Here is a 27,245-nt window from a genome sequence, read left to right as displayed (position 1 = left end):
ACAAGTTGCCCCAGGAGCATACAAGCTGCGCGATCCAGAGACTGGCTAACTCATACCTCGGACCTGGAATTCAAACAACTTGAGGAAATACTATCAATAGTATAAAATCCTCAACAAATTTTGGAATTTTCTTTCAGTTTTTATCTTTAAATTGTTTAGATATCCACGATAGTTTGTGATTCAGACATTTGGAATTTTTTGAATAAAGTTTTTGAGATTTGTACATATTATTACAGCTCAAGCTATAATACTTAGCTAAGATGATCATGAGGGTATTAACAAAAACTAAAATTCATCAACCGACCTACTAAGGTCGGAAAACAAAAAGCCCTAAGTCATTTAGGCACAAAAAGCCCTAAGTCACTAAGGCCACCAACCTACTAAGGTCGGAAAATAAAAAGCCCTAAGTCACTTAGGCACAAAAAGCCCTAAGTCACTTAGGCACAAAAAGACCTAAGTCACTTAGGCACAAAAAGCCCTAAGTCACTTAGGCACATAAAACCCTAAGTCATTCAGGCTACCGACCTACTAAGGTCGGAAAACAAAAGCCCTAAGTCACTTGGGCACAAAAAGCCTAAGTCACTTAGGCCACCGACCTACTAAGGTCGGAAAACAAAAGCCCTAAGTCACTTAGGCACAAAAGCCCTAAGTCACTTAGGCACAAAAAGTCCTAAGTCACTTAGGCACAAAAAGCTCTAAGTCACTTAGGCACAAAAAGCCCTAAGTCACTTAGGCCACCGACCTACTAAGGTCAGAAAACAAAAGCCCTAAGTCACTTAGGCACAAAATGCCCTAAGTCACTTAGGCATCAAAAGCCCTAAGTCACTTAGGCACCAAAAGCCCTAAGTCACTTAGGCACCAAAGGACCCTAAGTCACTTAGGCACAAAGGACCTAAGTCACCTAGTGCTCCGACCTACTAAGGTCGGGAAGAAACTATCAAGCTATTATGTTCGAAAAGGAAAAGCATGGATCAAACAGAGATCTTAAATACACTGCTTCATTCCGAACAAGTAAAGATTACAAATAAAAAGAGACAGAAAATAGAGTAAAGGCCACAAAGGCCATACATACAAAAAAGACTTGGACAGAACAAAAGCTCTAAAGCTTCTTTGTTGTTTTCTGAACTGCCTTGCCTTTTAAGGAAGAGGTATCTGAACTGCCAGCCTCAGGCAGAGGATCCCAGTTATCTAGAAAATCAGTCACTTCAACTTCTTGAGGCTTCGGAAACCTTGGTCGGTCAGCACACCAAGAAGGTCGGGGAATCTTGAGATCGTCATAGATTCCAGGATCAATCAAGTTCTGGAATCTTTCTAGGTCTAAATCCTTGAAAGCTGCAATGAGGCCTTGGTAGATATTTTGCCGAGCATATATATATCCTGGCGCAGCTACCTTGGTCATGAATTTCCGACAACCAACTGTCCTGACCCACCTTTTATAACTTCAATACGCAGCTGATGGGGGATATCTTCAAATACGCAAGGAGCTTTCTCCTCGACCGCCTTCATCAGTTTGGCAACTTGATGATCTGAGCTCTCTAGCTTAGCTCGGAGACTGGAAATCTCAGCCTCTTTACCGACCAAAGATCCTTGGGTTTCCTCCAAGGATGTCTAAAGAGAAGTCTTCTCAAGCTCTACAGCTTCATTCCTCCCCTTCAACGCAGCTACTTCACTGAGAAGCTCGGCTTCCCGAGCAATCAAAGAACTGTTGTTGGACTTCAGGGTTGTCAACTCTTCTTCCAACTTCTTATTACTTTGATTGGCTTCCCGAAGAGCAAAGAAGTCTTGCCAAGCACAGTCAATGCTTTGACCTAGGGATTGGACCAAAGCACAAGCCATTCTGCATACAAAGAGACTATAAGTTTACAAGCAAAATATAGAAAAGTAACTTCTAATACAAGAAGGAAATATCTATACCTCACAGTAATACTGTGCGCTTGCAGACGACCAAAACTCTGAAGATATTCAAAGTCGGAGGGAAGAATGACTCCACCCAGCCATTCATTGGCAACGTTGGACATGGAGGGAGACTCACCCCTGAAAACCGAGGAGTTCCCATCCAGCGACCAATCTTGTCGGAGAATATCGGTGGAGCCCGAAGAGCCTGAAGCCCTGAACTTAGCAGGAAGCTCCGACCCAGAAACATCCTCACCTAAAGAAGGATGAGGATCATTCTCCGAGCTCTTCTTACTGGCCACCTTTTTGGTTGGTCGGGGAGGAAGGTCAGAAGGGGTATCTTTCCGAACACGGGAAGATGACTTTTCTTTGACAGCAGTCTTCTTGTCCTTAGAGGGAGACGCCCGATCAACTGGTATATTGCTTGGTTTGGTCGGATGTTGTGCCTCCACCTCTAGCATGGCACTAGCAACATCAGCAAGATCATCCTCACCGAGCAACACTGCATCATTTCTCGGGTAAGCTAACTTGGCAAATTAAGAAAAACCAAAGCAAAAAGAGTAAAAACATACATCTTACCAGTCAAAAAACCCCAATGATGAAGAATAGTGGGATATTCCGGACAAAATCCATTTACAGCAAGCAAGTTCCGATCTTCAGTAGGAATCATCCGAATACGATCCCTTGCTTCCTGCTCGGATAATGAAAGGGGAGGAGGAGTATTTGAACCTTCCCTAGGACTTGTTGACCAGAAGGTCGGAAAATCAGAAGGGGAAGAAGGGCGAACAAAGAAGTATCTGGACCTCCAACCCTTAGTATTTGAGGGAAGAGTTCTTGTTCCAACAAAGTTACCCTCCCATCCAGACCGGCAGGCAGTTCGTTTGGAAAGATAGAACCAACGATCTTGCTCCTGTTTTTATACATAAAAAACTGAAGAAACAAATTTAAGGTCGGAGTCACACCGACCTCCTTTTGTTTACAAAAGCCCCAGAAACAGATAATGTTGCGCCAACTATTTGGCGCTAACATCCCTGGTCACATCCCAAACTGGTTGAGGGTTTCAACAGAGACTGGGTGCACGGGAAGCCTAAAGCCACTAATAAAGGCATCCTCATACACAGCGAACTCACCCTGAGGGGGTAAGTGAGCACGTTCACAAGACACTGGAGCCCTGATCACAAAACTATCAGGAATAGCATACCTAGCTCGAATAAGCTCCAGGTCGCTCTCAGTGAGCTCGGAAGGGAAGAAGCCGGGAGCAGAACTGCTAGGATCAAAGTCTACATGTTCGGAAGTCTTAGGTCGAGTTCTCTCAAAAGCAAGATCGGATGGAGAAAGACTGTCTAGCCATCTTGTCCTATTGGTACTAAACCGAGCTCGAATACTTAAAGACCTAAACTCATCGTCACTAAGAAAGTTTGGACGAGTACCAGGAGATAAGCTCGGATCAACTGAAGAGCCACTCCCAGTATCACTGTACCCTGAGGAAGAAGCCTCGCCATCCCCAGGACGAACAGGCCCAGTCTCAGAAGACGAAGGGCTAGAAGAAGTCATAGAAGGTCTACAAGCTCTCTTTTTAACACCCATCAATAAGAGAAGGCTACGGTTACAGTGGCTTAAAGGGAAGAAATGAAAAACAGAGTTCAAAGAAAAGAAAAAAGAAAATACTCTCAGAATATAACATCAAGCAAAGAATAAAGTTGATAAAAATCACCAGAGGAGAAAAATGAACTTACTTGCAACAATAAGCAGGGTCGAATTTCCTGGGAAGGTCGAAGTGAAGTCTGAAAAAGTCTCTGCAACCGTCGTCTTCTCCACAGCAAAAATACAAAATCCAAAGGAAAGTAAAGTGAAAGAGGAACAGTGGGTTATTAAACCATTTTTGAGATCCTAATCTAAGGGCCCAGATTGAAACCTTGAACTTCAACAAATGATTTCAATCTAACCGTCCCTTAAGGAGGTCTCATCTGGGCTGTTAATCATGGATCTTTCACTCACGAACTCCCAAGATTCTAATCCAGAGGAGAAAGAAATGAAGCAGAAAAAAAGATTAGAATTCGTGCATTATCGAAATCCGAAAAGCCATCATGACAGGCCACGTGTCCAAAAAGCTGCCCATCAAAGAACGTGCGCCGTCATTTCAGTTGAAAAACGGCGCAGCTTCAAATCAAATGACGTCAGCCAAATAAGGCTTTAATTTCTCAAATTATGAAGTCTTTGTGATCGGCAATTCGAGCATATAATCTCCAAAGACCGAACAGGTTACTATTCAGTTTTCGGAGATTGGGGGCTTATGATAATGGAAAATATGAACCATACTAAACCAGTTCGGTTTAACCCGATTCAGGTCGGAAAGATCAACCTGATCAGGTAGACCAACCAGGTCGGGCAAATACGAACCAGACCAAGTAAGGTTGGTAGGGCAATAAATCGTACTCAGGAAGATTCGCCTCAATACCGACTTACTAAAGTTTGAGTTCCACTCAATCATTAAGAGTCGTATTACCACCGACTTACTAAAGTTTGAGTTCCATCCAAACTCATACGTAGAAAATCTATAAAAAGGTAAAGGAGCACAGGAGAAAGGTACGCTGAATAGAATTATCACTATTCGTATTATTATTGTTCATTACTTTCTTGCCTTCCTTAGTCGGATTTCTAACTAAATCATCGGAGGTGAAAACTTGACCTCCACGGTCGAGCTCATCTTTGCAGGTTCAACCGGCTGAAGGGACGAACAGGATTGTGCAGCAACAGGTGATAAAGCGGAAAAGAAAAGGAGAAGACACCAACAGAGATCAAATGACACACGAGATTGATGACAGAGTTCGGTCATATAACCTACATCTTTGGGGCTCAAGAAAGAGGCCCAGTCCAGTATATATGAGGCTAGAAAACCTTACAAGTTCATGTACAAAATTTACAGTCGAAAAAGCCATCGAAGAGGCGATCACAATAGCATCAACTATGCTCAAATTCACTGTTCATACATTGAGATCCATCGCAATGAAGGAGCGGCAGCAGCGGTTCTTCAAGAACCCTAACCTTGGGTGGAAGAAGAAGAAAATAGAGAGAGAGAGAGAGAGAGAGAGAGAGAGAGAGAGAGAGAGAGAGAGAGAGAGAGAGAGAGAGAGAGAGCCCGTAACAAATGAACCCAAAATATTGACCCCAAAAAACGAATTGAACCCAAATACATGAACAAACCCAAGTATAAATAGCATAGCCTAAATTGGTAGTATAAGCGCCGGTTTAAGATGGTTCAAGCTAAAGTTAAACCCATAATCCAATAAAAAATAGCAAATTACAGATTAGACCCTTATGATTCTCCCCCTTAATCTATAAGTTATCCCTCATCATAGTTGATTGGACTTCAACTGTCATTGCCCATGTACTTGCAAAACAACAAAACACAAAAGCAGCAATACCAATGAAAGGAAACAAATCATGCACAAGAGGATTCTTTTAAACAAGTCATATTTCCAATTTAGTTGTTAAAATGCCTAAGGGCTTGTTTGGTTATTTGAATCCAGAGATTGAAATCTTTGGATTCATGAATCTGAGAATTATACCCGTTTGGTTGTAAAAATCTCCAGATTCATGAAATCTAGAGATTCACCTTTTTACACTAAAAACGTGAATCTGTAGATTTATGGGTAAGGGGTGAAATCCAGAGATTTCAAAAAAGCTATACATTTGCACATCTACAAAAATCACATCGATCAAATAGTTTTTTTGGATGAATCCACAAATTTCATTCCACAACCAAACATCTAATTTTAAAAATTATGACTCCATAGATTTGAAATCTCTAGATATTTGATAACCAAATAGGCCCTAAAGAAGTTGCAAATAAATTCTCTCTTCTAAATTATTGTGAAGAAAGACAATAAACATCCAATTACCCAAAGCATGATGTAGACTCTTATAGACTTACATGTAACAACAAGGTGAAAATGTAAAGAAACAATCAAACAATCACTCAAGGCAACCCAAAGGCAACTACTCTTCCAACTCTATCAATGATCTAATAACTACTACTCAGACCAAGACCACACCACCCACACATCACAAGGAGGGCACAAGTCAATCACCAGACACATCCAAGTCACCTTAGAGTAGACACCAACCAGGGATTAAAAAAAAATAATAATAAATAATAATAATAATAATAAAATAAATAAATAAAAAAGAAAAAGAAAAAGGAAGAAGTAAACCCCATAAGACTCAATAACTACATTGATCCCACAAGACCGCATTAATGAAATGCTAGATGTGAGGGAAGAAATTCCAATCACCACCCATGTTGATGCTTAGGACACAATGCACACAAGCTCTAAAGTCCAACTACCAACATGACCTAACCAAGGCACCTAGCATGCCACACTGGTGCAAACCAACCATTAGACAAGTAACATAAACCCGAGACACCTTAAAGGTAAGTACTCCCACCCAAACTATACAAGTTGACAGAACCACACCCCTGAAACACATGTGAACCTCAACAACAAGTGAGGATACCCCTTGACAACACCTATGTCAATACCAGCACTATCTAGGATAAAAATGGAGCTCAAAACCTCTCCAAAGACCAGGGATACACATAATTCCATAAAAAGTAAAATAAGAACCATCATGTGTGTGCAACCAACTATGCTAGAACCAACCTCACATGTGTCAACACCACCCATTACCTCTCAAGCATTCCGAACCTTAGTCAAACAATTACACCAATGCTCAAACATTGGTTGCCCACTCTAGTGCTAGGTTCGGATTAGTATAGACGTGGTTGTGAATTGTAAGCTTCCAGGGAGGAATGTACGAGTCCCCTACTCCACCCGATCCCTTTTTGGTGCAACATCATCAAGAAGATCGTGCCTCTTCTTGGCTAGGTTAATGCTGTCTTGGGCAACTCTGCCACGTCAATCAGGGCCTTTCCATTTATCCTTTGGAGGATTTTCAATAGACCTTTGGGGGCCATTGAGGGAGCCTTGGAGATCAGGTTGGCGGGTCCGGGCTCTTTTCTCTTCTTCGAAATCGCCCTATCTTCGGCGGCTTTGAGCCCCTCAGAGGCCATGGCCCTTATTGCATTGGGGTTGTATTTTGGAGGCACTACATAATGAAAAAGAATGAGAGTTAGTAAAATGGAAGACCAACATCAAAGTAAAAATTAAACAGAATAATCAAGAGCTCACCGGGGGCTAGAACCCACCATCAGAGCATAGCTTAGTACTCCATGGCGTGTCCATGGATCTCCTGACATGCTTGAATGGACTTTTATCATTTGAACGATGATGTACTCATTGGAAGATAAAGGAAGAGGATGATTCACTTGGGTGTATGAGTCCTGATGATTCCAAGTGATCAGGAAAATCTTTAGGAGGCGCTTGGCATAATAGAAACCGATGGCACCACCAATTTTGGTTAGAGGGGCAAGTACCGTTAGCGATGATATTGCCCAACCATCCCAGTTCACTTCAGTGGTGTTTGGGGAAAAAAAAAAAGACCCAACCAGGCAGGTTAGATTTGCTAAGATAGTAGAAATGTGAAAAGAAGAGGTAGAGAAGGGGCAATACCTAACACGAAGCAGAGGCCTATGAAGCCAACAATGTGGCGCCAGCTGTTCGGTAGAAGCATCTTGAGGCATAACTCCCAGTGGTTAAGAATAGCACTGAATAATGGAGAGAGAAAAAGAAACATAACCTCACTCTTCAAGGTGTTGGTGTAGATCAACAAAGTTAACCCTTTCATTAGGGTTAGGGACCCCAAGGAGATCGCTGAAAAGAAGGGTGTAGCTATTCAAATTGTCGTCAAGTTCAGCAAGACAAACATGAGAAACAACGAAACTTGGACCCTCAGATGGCCTTTTTGACAGTCGAGAGCTACCAACAACAACTTTTGAAGAAGCTTTTTTCTTTCAAAGAGTAGGAGGTGAGGTAGCAACTTCACCCTCCATTGGGTTTCCAGTCTGCTCTCTACAGGTAGATTTGGTAGAAAAACTGAACCAATGGTCACTAACCCTAGTGTTTTTGTCTCCAAACAGCTCTACAAAGGTAGAAGGGCTGGGTTGATTGGCTAAATCATCACCCTCGACCATTCGGTCTATAGAATCATCCTTAGATATTCTCCCACTAGCCATAATCAAGAAAGAAATAAAAACTAAAAATAAAAAAGAGATAAAAAGAAAAAAGGGAGAAGGGAATGACCTCAAGTAGGAAGGAACAATTGGGAAATCCCTAAACTACAGGGAATTCGAATCGAGTAGAAAATGAAAAAATAGAAAGGAGAAGAGGAAAATAAGCCAATGAAGGAAAGAAGAAGTTTCTAAGGGAAGAAGCACTTACTTGTTTGAGAAAATTGAGTAAGATTGTTGAAGCTTGTAGGTTGAAGATGAACACACAAAGTGAGGAAACGAAATGAAGGCAAAGGGGGGGGGGTTTAAATAAACCCAGAGATGGATTTGGACAAACAAGATCAATTCCGATTGACGATCTAGAATAGGAGACGGTCCGAGATGAGGAATCCAATGAACGAGATTAACCAAGGATCAATGACCGAAAAAAGGTGATGGTTCGAGAAAAAGAACGCCATGATGGCTTTTTATATTGAATGAGTGCGGCTCGAGAGGACATAACATTTCTGACAATAAATGTGACGTTTGGAGGAAATTCGGGAAACTTGAAATCGTTTAATCTTCCCTTTATTATACCCATGGTTCGTGATCGAGAGAAACATACCAAATGATCAGTCACTCGATCTTGATCAATCTACCTGGGGGCTCGTGATAAGTAAAAAATCATAGCCAACCAGGTCGAACCACGGACATGCAATCACCCCATTAGGGACCGGTTCTAGAAATAAACCTAGAGGTGCCTTAAGCACGAAGGAACTCAACGGTTATATGAAGAAACGTGATCCCGCCAAGTTCAGGATATGCAATCATGCTCCATATGAAAACCACAATTAACTCAAATTGAGGGAGAAAAACCCTACAATTGACGGCTACAGGTGGGACTTGTGAATTGATCCAATGGACGGCAATGAGAGTAAACCCTAAATAAATCAAAGTATAACACAAATAAATGGTAATTCAAACATTTTTCCTCCATGAAATCTTTCAATTAAGCTTTGCAACTGGTTAATTAGAGTTCAATGATGGTGCACTTATTGACTTAACTATCGGAGGTGGCTTCCTGAAAATTAAGTCCGCCCACATCTAATGTTCGTGTTGTAGGAATTTGACGACCTCTGGTGGTTAGACAATTCTCAGATGCATCACATTGGTTCCTTCTTTTTCTTATTAAATAAAATAACTGTAATATCTAACCGCCCAGTCGCCCCAACAATTCTCTCCTCAGGGTAATTAACTAACCTTGCTCTTTTCTCAATTCTGAGTCTCTGACACGATTTTGTCTCATGTCATTGGTGCCCCTTTTATACTTAATCTACTTTTTTCGATATAAAAAAATCTCCAAAATTATCATGTAAACCAATTGAAGTGTAATCACACTCTGTTCCTTTAAAATTATTTTTCTATTTTAAATAAATAAAAAATAAAAATAAAAATAAACCATACTGTAGGAGCAATGGAACCCTTATACTTAATTACCATGAATGAAAATCCATATCCTCATTATGCACATGGCTATGCAAAGGCCACCAAACTAGCGGCAACCATCCCTTGCCATGAAAGTTTTGACAAAAAAATATAAATAAATAAAAGAGTGACAAAAATTGAATGATATTGGACTACTCAAAAGAGTTTTTAGAAAAAGAAAAACTAAATAAATTATAAGGAAAGAAAAACCAAAGACGCCACGTTATGCTATTATTACCGTTCATCTAGAATCAAGAACTCTCCTTTTCTTATTCCATTTAAGTTTGTATTTCTTCTTTCTCTATTCATCATTTCTAGCTCTAATGAAGACAACAGGGAACACTCTGTGTTCTGAAACTGAGAGCCATCTCTTGCCGCTCTCCGTAGTGATCCCAACCCTTCCACAGACCACATGGCATGACTCACACACGTTGGGGCAGTAGGCAATTCTGTATATAGGGTTAACCTTGCTTATCCTCTCGATTCTAAACCAATTCCTCACTGTTGACTCCCCTGGGTGCCCTGGCTTCCCTCTGAGTGTCACATACCTTACACTAGAAGTCCTTGCTGATGACAACCCCCACCAACTTGCAGCTTGCTCCCTCCTCTCTTGCACCTGCCACACTCTATGCTCAATTCCTGAGAAACGAATGTTTGTATCCATCGATTCCTGCACTATTCTCGTTGTCTCTCTTTCTGTGGATGGCAACTCCAATTCTAGGCGTTCTAAGGATGCTGGAGAGAAGATCACTGGATTACCCATGTTCGTATCATAGGAGCTTTGTTGCACTATAGGGGTATGGGTGGTTTGGCTTTGACCGGTGGAGCTCTCTCTCCTACCCACCAAAAGACCTCCACCAGCACCTCCCCTTATAGCAGATACAATGTAGTATGGCGTCCCTGCTTGGAGGTCATTGCCATCGGTATCTTGGACAGCATATTGAGGGCCTAGCTGCTGGTGGTGATGAAAGAAAGTAGCTATTGCCTGAACTGAGGCCAAAGACAAGAACCCCATAAGGAGGAGAGCTTTGCTCCACATGATGGATGATCGATTGTAGATGGTTATAAAAGGCAGGAAAGAGGCGTTTCTTAGAAAAGAAATTGTTTGAGTAGAATTTGAATATACAAGAAGTGAGATGGAATGGAAGGTTATGCTTAGGCCAATTTATAGGGTGCTGCAACTAACGGGTGCGATATAATTCCTCCAATTTGAGTGGATCAGGATGACACTTGTTAAAGACATGTTTACTATCCTTCTTTAAAAAAAGTTAAGTTTTACTAATATTATACTATGATCTAAAATACCAAGTCTCCGCCATTTTTTTTTTTTAATTATAATTCTTATTTTTTGTAGGGTAACTTAGTAGATTAATTTCCCTGACGCCTTGGAGAAACTGTCCCTGAATATACATTTTCATGACGGCTCTAAAAACTGTTGCGGAATATACACACCTTCGCCTATGCTTCTAAAAGACCGTTGTCGAATATACACACCTTCCCAATGCTTTGAAGTGAAATCAAATGGAATCTGCAGCGTCAAACAGTGGATAGAGATCCAAAAACTGTTGGTTGCTTCTCTGCTTTCGATCAGATGAAGTTGAATGAGAAGCCGTACTTGGAGGGGATGCTGAGAAGTCTTAGTTCACAGTCACAACAAAGTGGTGGTTTTCAATCTTGTCATAGCTAGATTGTAGTTCCTTGGGGATTTGTATCATCGTTCCAAATATTAGAAAGTCCACAAACCAACTGCAGTCACTTGTGAACTCATCTGCATTTCCGCCGGCGTCCAGCAAGGCAAGATATATATGCACTGCAGTTTAGAGCTTGAAGCAGATTACAAATCTTGCCAGTGGTATTTGGTCGGAGCCCAACCCAATCACTTCAGCATTTAAGACTAAAACGTTATCAGCGCCATTGGTTGGTCCGAACATGGCCAATTCCTCGATCTTCTCCTCCCATCGATGGGAACTAAAATCTTGTGACATCAAAAAGCAAAGCAATTCTTTTCTCTTGCGGGATATAGCACCAATTATTCATGAATATTCTTCAATTCAATCACTTATGCAAATTGCAGAATTAGAGCGTCAACAACTTGTTTGTTTATTTTAAGGTTCTAAAATGTGTTTTCCTCTTCTCCTTTGAAGGACTATGTGGAGGATTATGAGATAAACGAACCCTTCCAAGGCAATAGGGCTATGGGTTCTCGGGTGGATGCAGTTAGCCTGAGGAAGAAGAAAGGGGTTAAGTTTATCATAAACATCCACACACAAGAATCAAAGAATTAACGTGGTTCGGCATTCATTGTGAAGCCTACATCCACCACAAGAAAACCCCAATCATCATATTTTTGGGATGAGGTTTCATTATCTTTATATAGAAAAGAGTAAGAGTTCCATAAGAAGTTAAATTCTAATATAATTCCTCCTCTCTGCTAGTCTCCTTATGGAGTTGGGAGACTAGCAAGTTACATTTATAACACTCCCCCTCAAGATGGATCGAAGACATCATCTAAGGTCAATTTGCTAAATGCAACTTGAAACAATCCCTTTGACAAGTCTTTGGTGAATACATCTGCAAGCTAATTATCACTTCTTACATAAGGGGTTTCTATAGTTCCATCCTGAACCTTCTCATGAAAAAAATGACAATCAACTTCAATGTGCTTAGTTTTTTCATGAAACATCGAATTAGAGGCAATGTGTGTAGCTGCTTGATTGTCTTAGAACAACTTAATGGGTTTTTAGAACTTCTCACCTCCAATTCTTGAAGTAGGACACCAATCTAGATTAATTCACTAGTTGCGGATGCCATTGCTCTGTACTTTTCTTTTGCACTAGAACGAGCAACAATATTTTATTTTTTACTTCTCCAAGAGACTAAATTTTCTCCTACGAATATGCAAAAGCCAATAATTGATCTTCGATCAATAGGATTGCCAGCCCAATCTATATCGGCACATCCTTCAATGTTTGTGTGTCCATCTCTCTAGAGTCCCATTATTCTTGAATTTGGTCTTGTAGACCCAACGACATCCAATTGAATGTTTGCCACTTGGGAGTTGCACTATATCCCAAATTTTATTTTTATGAAGAGCTTCTAATTCCTCATTCATAGCCTTCACCCATTTAGGTAAATTCTTAGCTTAAATAAAATTGGCTAGCTCCTTGTGGTCTTCAATGGCCGAAAGATATGCAAAATATTGAGGGGAGATATGATCATAACTTATATGAGATTGAATTGGGAACTTAGCTGTATGATAAGTGGTAAACTCACGCAATCTCACTGAAGGCTGAGAGACCCTAGTAGATCTGCAAATTGGTAAGTGCACCATAGTTTCAACTGTATCATTTCCTACAATAGGAACATTTGTAGTTGCTTCACCATGTAGTTTTTTCAGTATATTTACTGACATCACCTATAACAGTGCAAGCTTCAGTGGTGTCATTTCTTGAAATGGGTATTGTTGCCCATAACATTGTCTTCATTAGCATCACCCCTTGCAGACATGTTATCTGGTATATCTGGTAACGGGACAAGAACAAATTCTCTATAATCTTGCTCCTCTTAAGTTTGCTTCCTACTAGAAAAGAACATCTGAGTTTCATCAAAAGACACATCCCATGAAATAAAAAGTTTACCCGTAGATGGGTCAAAGAACTTGTAACCCTTTATAGTAAAAGAGCATCCCAAAAGCACACATTTGTGAGCATGAGGATCAAGTTCATCACCATCCTGGGCATGAACATAAACAATGCAACCAAAAACTCAAAGATGAAATATCACGATGGGACGATTATATAGAACCTCTAAGGGTATCTTAAAGTTCAAAATTGTATTGGGGTGATGGTTGATTAAGTAATAACTTGTGCTGACAGCATCTGACCAATAAGTCTTGGGAAGATTCCCATGAAATAATAAAGATCGGGTCACCTCAAGTATATGTCTATTTTTGCGTTCAACAATCCAATTTTGTTGAGGAGTCCCTGCGCATGAAGTTTGATGTAAGGTTCCCAAACTTTTGAGATATGATTGAAAGAGCCTATTGGTGTATTTTGTCTCATTATCTATTCACAAAACTTTAATGCGAGTTTGATACTAAGTCAAAACCATCTGGCAAAATTCGTGAAACATCTATAGCACTTCATTCTTGGAAGACAATAAATACAACCATGTAACCTGAGATTTATCATCAACAAATGAAACAAAATACTTGAATCCATCTCTAGAGTCTATAGGAGAATATCAAACATCAAAATGCACTAGATCAAATAATGCATTTGAAATATGAGTACTATGTGGAAACGGTAATCTATGTTACTTGGAGAAATGACAAGCATCACAAATAGTAGAAATAAAAGATAAACAAGGATTTAAATATTGTAAAATCTTATCAGAAGGGTGACCCATACGGCAATGCACGAGTTGAGATTTCTCATGATTACTCATAAAAGTCAAGGCGCTATTTGTAGAATCTAACGTATAGAGTCCATTTTACAGTTTACCTTCACCAATCGTTGTCTTTGTTAAACTTTCTTGGAACACTACCTTGTCCTTTGAAAAGATCACATTACAATTTAAACTCTGAGTAATTTTACTAATTGATAACAAATTCACAAACAATGATGGTACAAATAATGCATCAGTCATGGATGAAAATAGATTCAATTTCCTTTGACTCTGAATTGGGACAATAGTACCATTAGCAATAGTAATAGGAGGATAAGATTGTAACTTATTAGTGCTCAAATTAGATAAAAGATGGGTAGATCGACACATATTGTCGATTACACCCGAATCCATTATAAATGAATTTTTAAAAGTAGAGAGGGAAAGAGTAGTACGTACCAACTGACTGAAGCTTTGTAGTAAAGATATAACTTTTCCAAGAGAGTATTGTATTGCCAAAGAACTTTCCGTGGGAAATTTAAAGAACCTGACCATTGGTTTCTGTACGAACCCACAATATCAAATACCAACAAAACAAAATCTCCTCAATTCGTTACTTCCACTGAGTCTGGAATGTCCAAAAACCTTAAGACCACCTAACCCCATACAAAACATCTTCACACAAAAGCCTATGGAAACAACTTGTACGATACTGATCCAATAATAAAAAAAAATAATAAAAATTATCTTACCTCTTTTGTCTTTTCTCCAATCGATTTTTTTTTAAGGATTCACCTCTTAGCTTTTGAACCTCTCAATCCCTTTTTACTTTTACTTTTTTTCAATCATCCAACGTAATCATGGCTTTTTCTATTTTTCTTTTCAATCACCAAGGTAATCATTGCAAGAATTAAAAAACTTCAAATAAAAGATTAAATAAACTTCTTTCTTCCACGAACAGAACGCTTACCTTGCTGCCGCCTCCTTTTTTTTCTTTCTTTAATTTTCTTCTAACCAAACATGTTCTTTTGGCTTTTGGAGTGCACTTTCATTCTAAAAGTTCAAGAACTAGGGTTCTTCTTCAGCAGCAAGTATCGTTGGGGGACCTTTTCCTCACACTAGATTTTGGTGTATTTCGGAAAGATTGAACTATAGATTGGGTGATCAAGAGCGATACCTAATTAATATGGAGATTCTTCTTGTACAATCTTAGACAGTGTAGCAGACTGATCTCTGTCTTTTGGTTTCTTAGATCAATTCCTGTTCCTAACACCTATCCTCTCCTTTCTAGTTCTTTACACACCTTCGGTAAGAACATTGCTCTGATACCAGTTAAGTTTATCATAAACATTCATACACAAGAACCAAAGAATTAACATGTTTCGGCATTAATTGTGAAATCTACATCCATGGAAAGAAAACCTCAATCAACATATTTTTGAGGTGAGGTTTCATTATCTTTAAATATAAAAGAGTAACAGTTCCACAATAAATTAAATTATAATATAACTCCCCCTCTCTGGTAGTCTCCTTATGGAATTGGGAGACTAGCAAGTTACATTCATAACAGGGACAAAAGCATGACGGGCCATCTATGACCACATCAATGAACTAGAGGGAGTTTATGTTTGCTTCGAGAGGTTGTTGTGATGCATTATCCCCTGTCGAAGGTCAGTTTCTTCGAGCTCTAGCAAAAAACCATCAGAAAAATCGACTTGATTGGATGGAAAACTCCCTAAGATAGTGTGAGTGGTTTTAGTTGAAAATGAAATCCAATTTTCAAGCTTCAATAGGGAAATCCTCCATTTTCTATCAACACCCCAAATGACTTCAGTATTGTTTGGGTCAACCATTATTGTGGCGGGAATTGCTTTAATTATTTATTTATTTCCCCTTTCTTTTCCAAATCTATCTATTACAAAACTAGTGGCTTACTCGCAAGTAGCCTTCATCGAGCGCCAGATGTTGTTCGTTGGTATTCAATGGCAAAGTTAATATTGATGGAGATGGAAGTGACGGTGGTAGAATAGTAGAGAATAAAATAATGATTAAAAAAGATAAATTTAGGATTAAAGGGTATTTTAGTCATAACACATTGTATAATCACATTGAGGGGCATTTTGGTCCCTCCAAGTTTGAAATTTGAATATTGGCTAGGACCCACACGTTATATTTTACACTAAGGGGACCCAACATTAGTTTATGATCTACTAAGAGGACCCACACATAAAATACTCTATAAAGAATCCATCAAGGTGAGTGGTTTGCGTGATTTTGCCTTGTCTGAAGCTCTTCATGTATTAATTAGATATAATTGTGAATTTGGTATAGTTTTCATCCATAACCTTCCTCGGTCATCTTATCCAACTAAATGTGGCCAGTTAAAAGTAAATCTAACAACATTAGTGCCAGTATAGGAGGAACTAATTCAACATTTTTAAGAAATTTATCATCTCGTGTTGGCCATGTTGGCCAATACATTTTGGTGCACTCCTATACATGCTCTTTGAGGGGGGGGGGGAGTTTGTCTATGAATAACTGTCAACTAATATCATATCATATCATTAGATACTTCAAACCTTGGTTCTAAGAAAATCCTACTTTTTCCTTTTTTTTTTTTATATTTTTTTATTTGGAGGGGGGATGAAAGAAAGAAATATATAAAACACTGAAATACAAAGTTAATAGACCCAACCATACCACCCAAAGAAGTTGATGGTATCAAGGCATTTTAACAATGTTAATAGACCCAAACATACCACACATTGATAAACACATAGATATCAACTTAGTTGTTAAAATGCCTAAAGAAGTTACAAATAAACTCTACTAAATTATTGTGAAAAAAGACAATAAACATCCAATGACCCAAAACATGATGTAGACTCTTATAGACTTACATGTAACAACAAGGTGAAAATGTAAAGAAACAATCAAACAATCACTCAAGGAAACCCAAAGGCAACTACTCTTCCAACTCTATCACTGGTCTAGTAACTACTACTCAGACCGAGACCGCACCACCCACACATCACAAGGAGGGCACAAGTCAATCACAAGACACATCCAAATCACCCTAGAGTAGACACCAACTACGATAAAAAAGATTTAAAAAAAAAAAAAAAAAAAAAAAAAAAAAAAGTAAACCACATAAGACTCAATAACTACATTGATCCCATAAGAACACATTAATGAAACACTAGATGTGAGGGAACAAATTCCAATCACCACCTATGTTGATGCCTAGGACACAATGCACACAAGCTCTAAAGTCCAACTGTCAGCATGACCTAACCTAGCATGCAACATTGGTGCAAACCAACCCATTAGACAAGTAACATAAACCCAAGACACCTTAAAGGTAAGTACTCCCACCCAAACTATACAAGTTGACAAAACCACACCCCTGAAACACATGTGAACCTCAACAACCAGTGAGAATACCCCTTGACAACACCTATGTCAATACCAGCACTATTTAGGATAAAAATGGAGATCAAAACCTCTCTAAAAACCAAGGATACACATAATTCCATACAAAGTAAAATAGGAACCATCATGTGTGTGCAATCAACTGTGCTATAACCAACCTCACACATGTCAACACCACCCATTACCTCTCCAACATTCCAAACCTTAGTCAAACAAGTACACCAATGCTCGAACATTGGTTGCCCACTCTAGTGCAATGTTCGGATCCCTAGAGATGCAGGAATGAATTGTAAGCTTCCAGGGAGGAATGTATAGGTCCCCTGCTCCACTCAATCCCTTCTTGATGCAACATCATAAAGAAGATCGTGCCTCTTCTTCAATAGGTTAATGCCATCTTGGGTCAACTCTGCCACGTCAATCAGGGCCTTTCCATTTATCTTCTGGAGGATTTTTAATAGACCTTTGGGGGCCTGTGAGGGAGCCTTGGGGGTAAGGTTGGCGGGTTCGGGCTCTTTTCTCTTCTTCAGAATCACCCTATCTTCGGCGGCTTCAAGTCCCTCAAAGGCCATGGCCTTTATTGCATTGGGGTTGTATTTTGGAGCCACTACATAATGAAAAATAATGAGAGTTAGTAAAATGGAAGACCAACATCAAAGTAAAAATTAAACAGATGATCGAGAGCTCACTGAGCGCTTAACCCCCCCCCTTTTGAGCACAGCTTCGTACTCCATGGTGTGTCCATGGATCTCCTAACGCGCTTGAATGGACTTTATCGTTTGAACGACGCTGTCCTCATCAGAAGATAAAGGAAGAGGACGATTCACCTGGGTGTATGAGTCCTGATGGTTCCAAGTGTTGTAATGTGAGGAATTGCTCCTCTAAAAGTATTTTATTCACAAGACCCCAATAGGGTATTTATAGTTACAACATAGTTAAGTCCTATACTAAGTAGGAAAAAGAAATATATAAATAAAACTCTAGACTTATGAGGAAACATAATCATATTATAATTATGAAACCTCAGTCCATGTTTTCAACACAAAGTGATCGGGAAGTTCAAATCTTTAGGAGGCACTCAGCATAATAGAAACGATAATGCCACACTTTATGGTTAGAGGGGCAAGTATTGTCGGCGACGATACTGCCAGACCATCCCAATTCACTTCTGTGGTGTTTGGGAAAAAAAGACCCAACCAGGTGGATTACATTTGCTGAGATAGTAGAAATGTAAAAAAAGAGGCAGAGAAGGGGCAATACCTAACTCGAAGTAGAGGCCTATGAAGCCAACCATGTGGTGCCAGCTGTTCGGTAGAAGCGTCCTGAGGCATAACTCCAAGTGGTTGAGAATAGCACTGAATAATGGAGAGAGAAAAAAAAAGAAACCTAACCTCACTCTTCAGGGTGCTGGTGTAGATTGATAGAGTTAACCCTTTCATTGGGGTTAGGGGACCCCAAGGAGATAGCTGAAAAGAAGGGAGTAGCTATTCAAATTGTTATCGAGTTCAGCAAGACGAACATGAGAAACAAAGAAACTTGGACCCTGAGATGGCCTTTTTGATAGTTGGGAGCTACCAACAACAGCTTTCGAATAAGCTTTTGTCTTTCTGGAAGTAGGAGGTGAGGTAGCAACTTCACCCTCCATTGGGTTTCCCGTCTGCTCTCTATAGGTAGATTTGGTAGAAGGACCAAACCAATGGTCACTAACCCTAACGTTTTTTGTCTCCAGACAGCTCTACAGAGGTAAAAGGGCTGAGTTGATTTGCTAAATTATTACCCTCGACCATTTGGTCTATAGAATCATCCTTAGATACTCTCCCACTAGCCATTATCAAGAAAGAAATAAAAATAAAAATAGATAAAAGGAAAAAAAAGGGAGAAAGGAATGACCTCAGGTAGGAAGGAACAATTGGGAAATCCCTAAACTACAAGGAATTCAAACCTAGTAGAAAATGAAAAAACAAAAAGGAGAAGAGAAAAATAAGCCAATGAAGGAAAGATGAAGTCTTTAAAGGAAGAAGCACTTACTTGTTTGAGAAATTTGAGTAAGAGTCTTGAAGCTTGTAGGTTGAAGACGAACGCATAAGCTCACTAACACTCTAGAAAGTAATTTGCAAAATGGCAAAGTGGGAAACGAAATGAAGGCAAAGGGGGGTTTAAATAAACCAGAGATAGATTTGGACGAACATGATCAATTCCGATAGACGATCGAGATTAGGAGACGGTTCGACACCAAGAATCCAGTGAACGAGATTAACCAAGGATCAACGACCGAAAAAAGGTGATGGTTCGAGAAAAAGAATGCCATGATGGCTTTTTGTATTGAATGAGTGCGGCTCCAAAGGAGATAACATTTCTGACAATAAATGTGACGTTTGGAGGACATTCAGGAAATTTGGAATCGTTTAATCTTCCCTTTATGATGCCCATGGCTCAATAAGCTTGGGGGCTCGTGATAAGTAAAAAATTATAGCCAACCAGGTTTAACCACGGATGGTGCAATCAACCCGTTAGGGACCGATTCTAGAAGTAAACCTAGAGGTGCCTTGTGCACGAAGGAACTCGACAGTTATAGGAAGAAACGTGATCCCACCAAGTTTAGGATACTCAATCGTGGTCCTTATGGAAACTACAACTAACTCAGATTGAGGGCGAAAAACCCTACAACGGACGGCTACAGATGGGAATTGTGAATTGATCCAACGGACGACAATGAGAGTAAACCCTAAATAAATCAAAGTATAACACAAAGAAATGGTAATCGAAACGTTTTTCCTCCATTAAACCTTTCAATTAAGCTTTGCAAATGGTTAGAGTTCATTGATGGTGCACTTATTGACTTAACTATCAGAGGTGGCTTCCTGACTGTTGAGTTCTCCCACATCTGACGTTCGTGTTGTAGGAGTTTCTGGTGGCTAGACAATTTTCAGATGCATCACATTGGTTCCTTCTTTTTCTTACTTACATAAAATAACAGTAATATCTAAATGATAGCTATCACAATTCAATCTTTCAAAATCCATATTATAAGTGTTATTCCATGTTACTTATTTTATTTTTTTGGTAGACATGTTACTTATTCACGTATAGGATTCTATTAGGTATCTTGTCTGATAAAACATGTATAGTTTAGCCAACAAAAGTTATCATAATTAATATTGAAGAAAGGTGAACCTTTTTGAGCCACTTGAACAAGGATAATATATACTCCCACCAACAATTCTCTCCTCGGGGTAATTAGTAACTAACCTTGCTCTTTTCTCAATTATGAGTCTCTGACACGATTTTGTCTCATGTCATCTGTGCCCCTTTTATACATAATCTATTTTTTTCGATATAAAAAAATCTCCAAAATTATCATGTAAACCAATTGAAGTGTAATCACACTCTATTCCTTCCAAATTATTTTTCTAATTTAATAAATAAACCATATTGTAGGAGCAATGGAACCCTTATACTAATTACCATGAATGAAAATCCATATCCTCATTATGCACATGGCTATGCAAAGGCCACCAAACTAGCAGCAACCATCCCTTGCCACGAAACTTTTGAAAAAAAAAATATATAAATAAATAAAAGAGCAACAAAAATTGAATGATATTGGTCTACTCAAATGAGTTTTAACAAAAATAAAAACTAAATAAGTTAAAAGGAAACAAAAACCAAAGACGCCACGTTATGCTATTATTTCCGTTCAGCTAGAATCAAGAACTCTCATTTTCTTATTCCATTCAAGTTTGTATTTCTTCTTTCTCTATTCATCATTTCTAGCTCTAATGAAGACAACAGGGAACACTCTGTGTTCTGAAACTGAGAGCCATCTCTTGCCGCTCTCCGTAGTGATCCCAACCCTTCCACAGACCACATGGCATGACTCACACACGTTGGGGCAGTAGGCAATTCTGTATATAGGGTTAACCTTGCTTATCCTCTCGATTCTAAACCAATTCCTCACTGCTGACTCCCCTGGGTGCCCTGGCTTCCCTCTGAGTGTCACATACCTTACACTAGAAGTCCTTGCTGATGACAACCACCACCAACTTGCAGCTTGCTCCCTCCTCTCTTGCACCTGCCACACTCTATTCTCAATTCCTGAGAAACGAATGTTTGTATCCATCGATTCCTGCACTATTCTCGTTGTCTCTCTTTCTGTGGATGGCAACTCCAATTCTAGGCGTTCTAAGGATGCTGGAGAGAAGATCACTGGAGTACCCATGTTCGTATCATAGGAGCTTTGTTGCACTATAGGGGTATGGGTGGTTTGGCTTTGACCGGTGGAGCTCTCTCTCCTACCCACCAAAAGACCTCCACCAGCACCTCCCCTTATAGCAGATACAATGTAGTATGGCGTCCCTGCTTGGAGGTCATTGCCATCGGTATCTTGGACAGCATATTGAGGGCCTAGCTGCTGGTGGTGATGAAAGAAAGTAGCTATTGCCTGAACTGAGGCCAAAGACAAGAACCCCATAAGGAGGAGAGCTTTGCTCCACATGATGGATGATCGATTGTAGATGGTTATAAAAGGAAGGAAAGAGGTGTTTCTTAGAAAAGAAATTGTTTGAGTGGAATTTGAATATACAAGAAGTGAGATGGAAAGGAAGGTTATGCTTAGGCCAATTTATAGGGTGCTGCGACTAACGGGTGTGATATAATTCCTCCATTTTGAGTGGATCGGGGTGACACTTGTTGAAGACATGTTTACTATCTTTCTTTAAAAAAACATTATGTTTTACTAATAATATACTATGATCTAAATTACCAAGTCTCCGCCATTTTTTTTTGTTAACTATAATTCTTTTTTTTTTTTGGGTAACTTAGTTGATTATTTTCCTTGACCCATTGGAGCAACTGTTCTGAATATACATTTTTCCTGACAGCTCTAAAAATTGTTGCCGAATATACACACCTTCCCCAATGCTTTTAAGTGAATTCAAATGGAATCTGCAGCATCAAACGGTGGATAGAGATCCAGAAGCTGTTGGTTGCTTCTCTGCTTTTAATCAGATGAAGTTGAATGAGAAGTCGTATTTGGAGGGGATGCCGAAAAGTCTTAGTTCACAGTCACAACAAAGTGGTGGTTTACAATCTTGGCATAGCTAGATTGTGGTTCCTTCTGGATTTGTATAGTCGTTTCCAAATACGAGAAAGCCCATAAACCAACTGTGAACTCATCCGCATTGCCACGGTGTCTTGCAAGGCAAGATATGCACTGCGGTTCAAAGCTTGAACAGTGGTATTTGGTCGGAACCCGACCAAATCACTTCAGCCTTTAAGACTCAAACGTTATCAGTGCCATTGGTTGGTTCGAACATGGCCAATTCCTCGATCTTCTCCTCTTATCGATGGGAGCTAAAATCTTGCAACTTCAAAAAGCAAAACAAAGTAATTCTTTTCTTTTGTGGGTGTTAAGGATACACAGTTAGCATATAGTTAGTTTTATACTTAGACCTACAGTTACTTCTTACATTGTATAAACTTCTATAAATACTCTCTGTACAATACTTTTTAATATCAATTGAAATACATCTCACTTACTACATGGTATCAGGTTCTATTTCGAGCATTTGCCCTAATGTTTCCTGGGATGGCTTCCTCTAGGGCTGCGATGGCTTTTGTTCTTTCTTCTTCTCTCGTCTCCATCAACATTGCTGCCACCTTACCTCTCAAGCTTTCTTCTTCTAATTTCTTGCTCGAGAAGGCGCAGTTCACTCCGTTACTTCGTGGGTATGATCTCTACGGCTATTTGGATGGATCTCTACCAAGACCATCATCTGATTCTTACCTTATTTCTAAAGATGAGGCTTCCTCTATTTCATCTGTGACTCTTTGGGATTGCCAGAATCAATTGATCCTGAGTTTGCTTGTGGCCTTGGTCTCTGAAAGATATTGTTGCAGCAATGACATCTCACGAAGCTTGGGCGAAACTCCATCGCATGTTTGCATCTGGCTCAAGAAGTCAAATCTTGGAGCTTGAGAATCAGCTATTTTAGATACAGAGGGGTTGTATGCCTATCAGTGATTATATTGTTGAAATTCTTGGAATCGCCAATACCCTTGTTGTTTCTCGTGTGCCGATTTCAGATGAGGATCCTGTGTTGATTACTCTGCGAGGACTTGGAGATGAGTATCAAGATTTTGGTACTTTTGTTTTACTTTGTGCTAAACAGGTCTCTTTTGATGATCTTCAGGGGTTGCTCCTTGCTCAAGAAGTTTGAATGAAAGCTTCTGCTTTTGCCTCTGTGAATCCCATTCTTAGTGCTGATGTTACTGTTCAAAATACAACTGGTTCATCACGAGCTCCGCAAGATTCTTATCAAGATCGTTTTAATAATCAAAGGCCATGGAATCGAAAGTATTTTGGAGGTAGAGGTGGCTACAATTCTGGTAATTGTTCTCGAAATCGAAACCTAGCTGTTAATTCAATGAATCATATGAGTAATGGTTATGCAAGTATGTCTAGTCAATTTTCTACCTCCCTTTATGAATGAACCAATAGTAATCTGTCAATTGTGTCACACTAAAGGTCATGTGTGTGCTCAATGCCCTCAGAGGTTCAATCATGCGTATGTGGGTAAGCTTGTGTGCTCATCTATACTGTCTACTTCTAAGTCTTCTTCAAATTCATTTTGGATTTTGGATTCTGGCTCTAATTGCCATGTTATTGTAGACTTAGCCCATTTTGCTTTTCAAGAACCGTATCAGGGGTCTCAAAATGTGATAGTAGGTAATGGAAATGTCTTAGCTATCTATCACATTAGCTTGTTGTATGTTTTTCATGGTGCTTCTATGTTCAAGATGTTTGAAGTACTTTTAGTGCTTAATATCAAATACAATCTGCTGTCTGTTTCTAAGTTTTCTCAAGAAAATGGTGTTTACTTTGTCTTTTATTCACACTGCTTTGTTGTTAAGGATTAATAGAGTCATCAAGTTGCGCTACGAGGCAAGATTTTTAATGGGCTTTATGGTATTTCTTTCTTGGTTCATGGTAGTGATATCGATTCTACTATCAAGAGTGCTTCTACAAATTCTTGTAGTAACAATATTTTTTCTGCATTTTCTGCTACTGCTGTTGATTGGCATAGAAGACTTGGACATCCAGCTACTTCAAAAACTATTAACATCCTTAGAACTATTGGAGTTAAAAGTTTTGTTGTTCTTCCTTTTTGTGATGCTTGTAATTATTCTAAAAGTCATCGTTTGCCTTATCAAATTTCAGATTCTATTAGTTGTGGACCTTTGGATGTTGTTCATAGTAACTTGTGGGGTCCAACCCCTTTTGTTAGTTTTGATGGCTTTTGTTACTATGTAGTGTTTTTTTGATCAATTTACAAAGTATACATGGATATATCCTTTGAAATACAAGTCTGATATGCTAGCTGCTTTTCAAACATTTAAAGTCATGGTTGAGAATTACTTTTAAGATAAAGGTGTGTTCTCTTCAAACTGATGGTGGGACAGAATTTCAAAGTTTGACTAAGTTTCTAGCTACTAATGGGATTTCTCATAGGATTTCATGTCCATACACTCCCTCTCAAAATGGTACAGCTAAGAGGAAGCATAGACACATCATTGAGTCTGGTTTGACATTATCACTTCAAGCTAATCTTCCTCAAGTTTTCTGGACTGTGGCTTTTCAAACTGCTATTTACTTATTCAATAGAATACATCTCTCAACTTTGGATAATAAAACCCCATTAGAGGCTCTCTTTGGTTTCAAACCTGATTATGAGTTGTTAAAAGTGTTTGGGTGCTTATGCTATCCTTGGTTACAACCTTATGCATGTTCTAAACTACATACTCGCTCCACGCCCTTTTTTTTATTGGGTACCCATCAGCTTACAAAGGTTATATGTGTTATGATCCAGCTACACATAAAACTTTTATTTCACGGAATGTTCTTTTTGTTGAAAGTAAGTTCCCTTACAGCAAGTTGCAGCATTTAGCTTCTTCAATCTCTGTTGAACAATGGCTGCCAGCAGCAGAGCTTCTTCCTATGGACAGTAATTTACCAATTTTTGGGCTTGCTGAAAACTCAGCCGTATGTGGTGAAGGATCGATCTCATGTGTCTAATTGTAATACTTCTCCTGTTTTGCACACAGCTGCTGTAAGGACTGATTCAGATACATGTAACTAGGCTGCTACTAATTCTAATGAAAAAATCCCCATCCCCCTATGTGTTGGGCGTTTGGGTGAGTTGGGTACTTATGGGCCCACAGAAGTGGGTACTTTAGACAATGGGCCTCCTAATTGTTTTGCTAAAGAAGTGGGTACTTTAAACAATGGGCCTCCTACTTGTTTTGCTAACAAAGTGAGTACCTTAGATATTGGGCCTTCTAGTTGTTTTTCTAAAGAAGTGGGCACTTCTGCTGATGGGCCTTGTCATTGTTTTTTCAGTTTAAAGGATACACCATTCACTGTTACTACGACTCAACCTCTACTAGCAGCAAGTTCATCCTCCAAATTAGATGCCATATTAACCTCACATCACATGAAAACTCACTCTAAAAGAGGGACTTTAAAACCAAAATCACGACTTAATCTTTTGGTTTCTAAAGTTGAGGATGATGTTCCCACTACCTATCTTCAAGCAGCGAAATCTACCCATTGGTGTCATGCAATGCAAGAGGAATTTAATGCCTTAGTTCAAAATGGTACATGGGTTTTAACTCCTTCACTACCTACTCAAAATGTTATTGGATGCAAATGGGTTTTTCGCCTCAAAAGAAAACCCGATGGTTCTATAGACCGTTATAAAGCAAGATTGGTTGCGAAAGGTTTTCATGAATGGCTAGGCTATGATTTTGGTGACACTTATAGTCCTGTTGTAAATCACACAACTATTCGGATTATTCTTTCAATTGTTATTGGCCTATTCAACAACTTGATGTTTCGAATGCTTTTCTACATGGTGATCTACATGAGACTATTTTTATGAAACAGTCGGCTGGCTTTGTTGATACGGCTTGTCCTACACATATATGTCAGTTAAAAAAAAATCTCTATATGGTCTTAAACAACCTCCTCGTGCTTGGTTTACCAAACTTACTACCTTTATTAGTTCTCGAGGATTTGTTGGGTTGCATACTGATACCTCCATATACTTTTACAAATTTGCGGATGTGACTCTTTATTTTCTCATCTATGTTGATGATATTTTGGTCCCCAACAATAGTCTCTGAGCTATTTCATCTCTTGTTAAATCCTTGGCCACTGTCTTTGCTATTAAGGATCTTGGCGATTTGCATTATTTTCTTGGTATTGAAGCACATCGTACACCTGAGGGCTTGTTACTTTCTCAATGCAAGTATGTTACTGATCTTTTAGTTCATACTAAGATGAATGAAGCTAAATTAGTTGCCACTCCAATTGCTTCAGGCTCTTTGTTATCTATTACGGACGACACTCTCTTAGAGGATGGTACTGAGTGTCGTCATACTGTTGGAGCTTTGCATTATTTGGCTAATACTAAACCTGATATAGCCTTTGCTGTAAATCATGTTTCTTAGTTCATGCACTCTCCCACTGATTTGCATTGGGGCGCTATCAAGCGGATCCTTCACTATCTTCGGGGAACTTCTACCCAGGGTTTATATTTTTCCTCGACCTCATCTATGACTATGGTCAAGTATTCCGATGCAGACTGGGTAGGTTAATTGCCCTGATGATCGCCGCTCTACAACTGGGTTTTGTGTTTTCCTTGGTCATCATCTTATTTCTTAGGGTTCTCATAAGCAACGTATTGTTTCTCGTTCATCTACTGAAGCTGAGTATTAGGCTCTTGCTGCTGAGATGTTTGGGTCTCTATTTCAAGAGCTTGATATTTTTGTTCCTACGGGTCCCATTATTTGGTATGATAATATTGGGATACTTACATGACTGCCAACCCCATTTTTCATGCTCATATGAAGCATGTTGAGATTGATTTTTCATTTTGTCCGG

At 39.3% G+C, this 27,245-nt stretch overlaps 3 protein-coding genes across 3 annotated transcripts; 1 reads left to right on the top strand and 2 right to left on the bottom strand.

Annotated features, from left to right (window-relative positions):
* Window positions 1-9,788: 9,788 nt before the first annotated feature.
* On the bottom strand, window positions 9,789-10,526 carry LOC149015613 (kunitz trypsin inhibitor 5-like). The gene has a single exon (XM_089157432.1). The coding sequence runs from the start codon at window positions 10,524-10,526 to the stop codon at window positions 9,789-9,791; it is 738 nt and encodes a 245-aa protein (XP_089013558.1).
* A 10,533-nt stretch (window positions 10,527-21,059) lies between these two features.
* Window positions 21,060-21,797, bottom strand: LOC149015612 (kunitz trypsin inhibitor 5-like). The gene has a single exon (XM_089157424.1). The coding sequence runs from the start codon at window positions 21,795-21,797 to the stop codon at window positions 21,060-21,062; it is 738 nt and encodes a 245-aa protein (XP_089013550.1).
* A 1,113-nt stretch (window positions 21,798-22,910) lies between these two features.
* On the top strand, window positions 22,911-23,520 carry LOC149015611 (uncharacterized). The gene is made up of 2 exons (XM_089156562.1): window positions 22,911-23,177; window positions 23,296-23,520. The coding sequence occupies exons 1-2, from the start codon at window positions 22,911-22,913 to the stop codon at window positions 23,518-23,520; spliced, it is 492 nt and encodes a 163-aa protein (XP_089012688.1).
* Window positions 23,521-27,245: the final 3,725 nt, after the last annotated feature.

The sequence above is a fragment of the Hakea prostrata genome, chromosome 5, assembly GCF_041222555.1.
Source record: "Hakea prostrata isolate BN-2017 chromosome 5, UWA_Hpros_2, whole genome shotgun sequence".
In the NCBI taxonomy this organism is placed as follows: domain Eukaryota; kingdom Viridiplantae; phylum Streptophyta; class Magnoliopsida; order Proteales; family Proteaceae; genus Hakea; species Hakea prostrata.
Note: the sequence above shows the minus strand (reverse complement) of the source record. Positions and strands in the feature narration are given on the sequence as shown.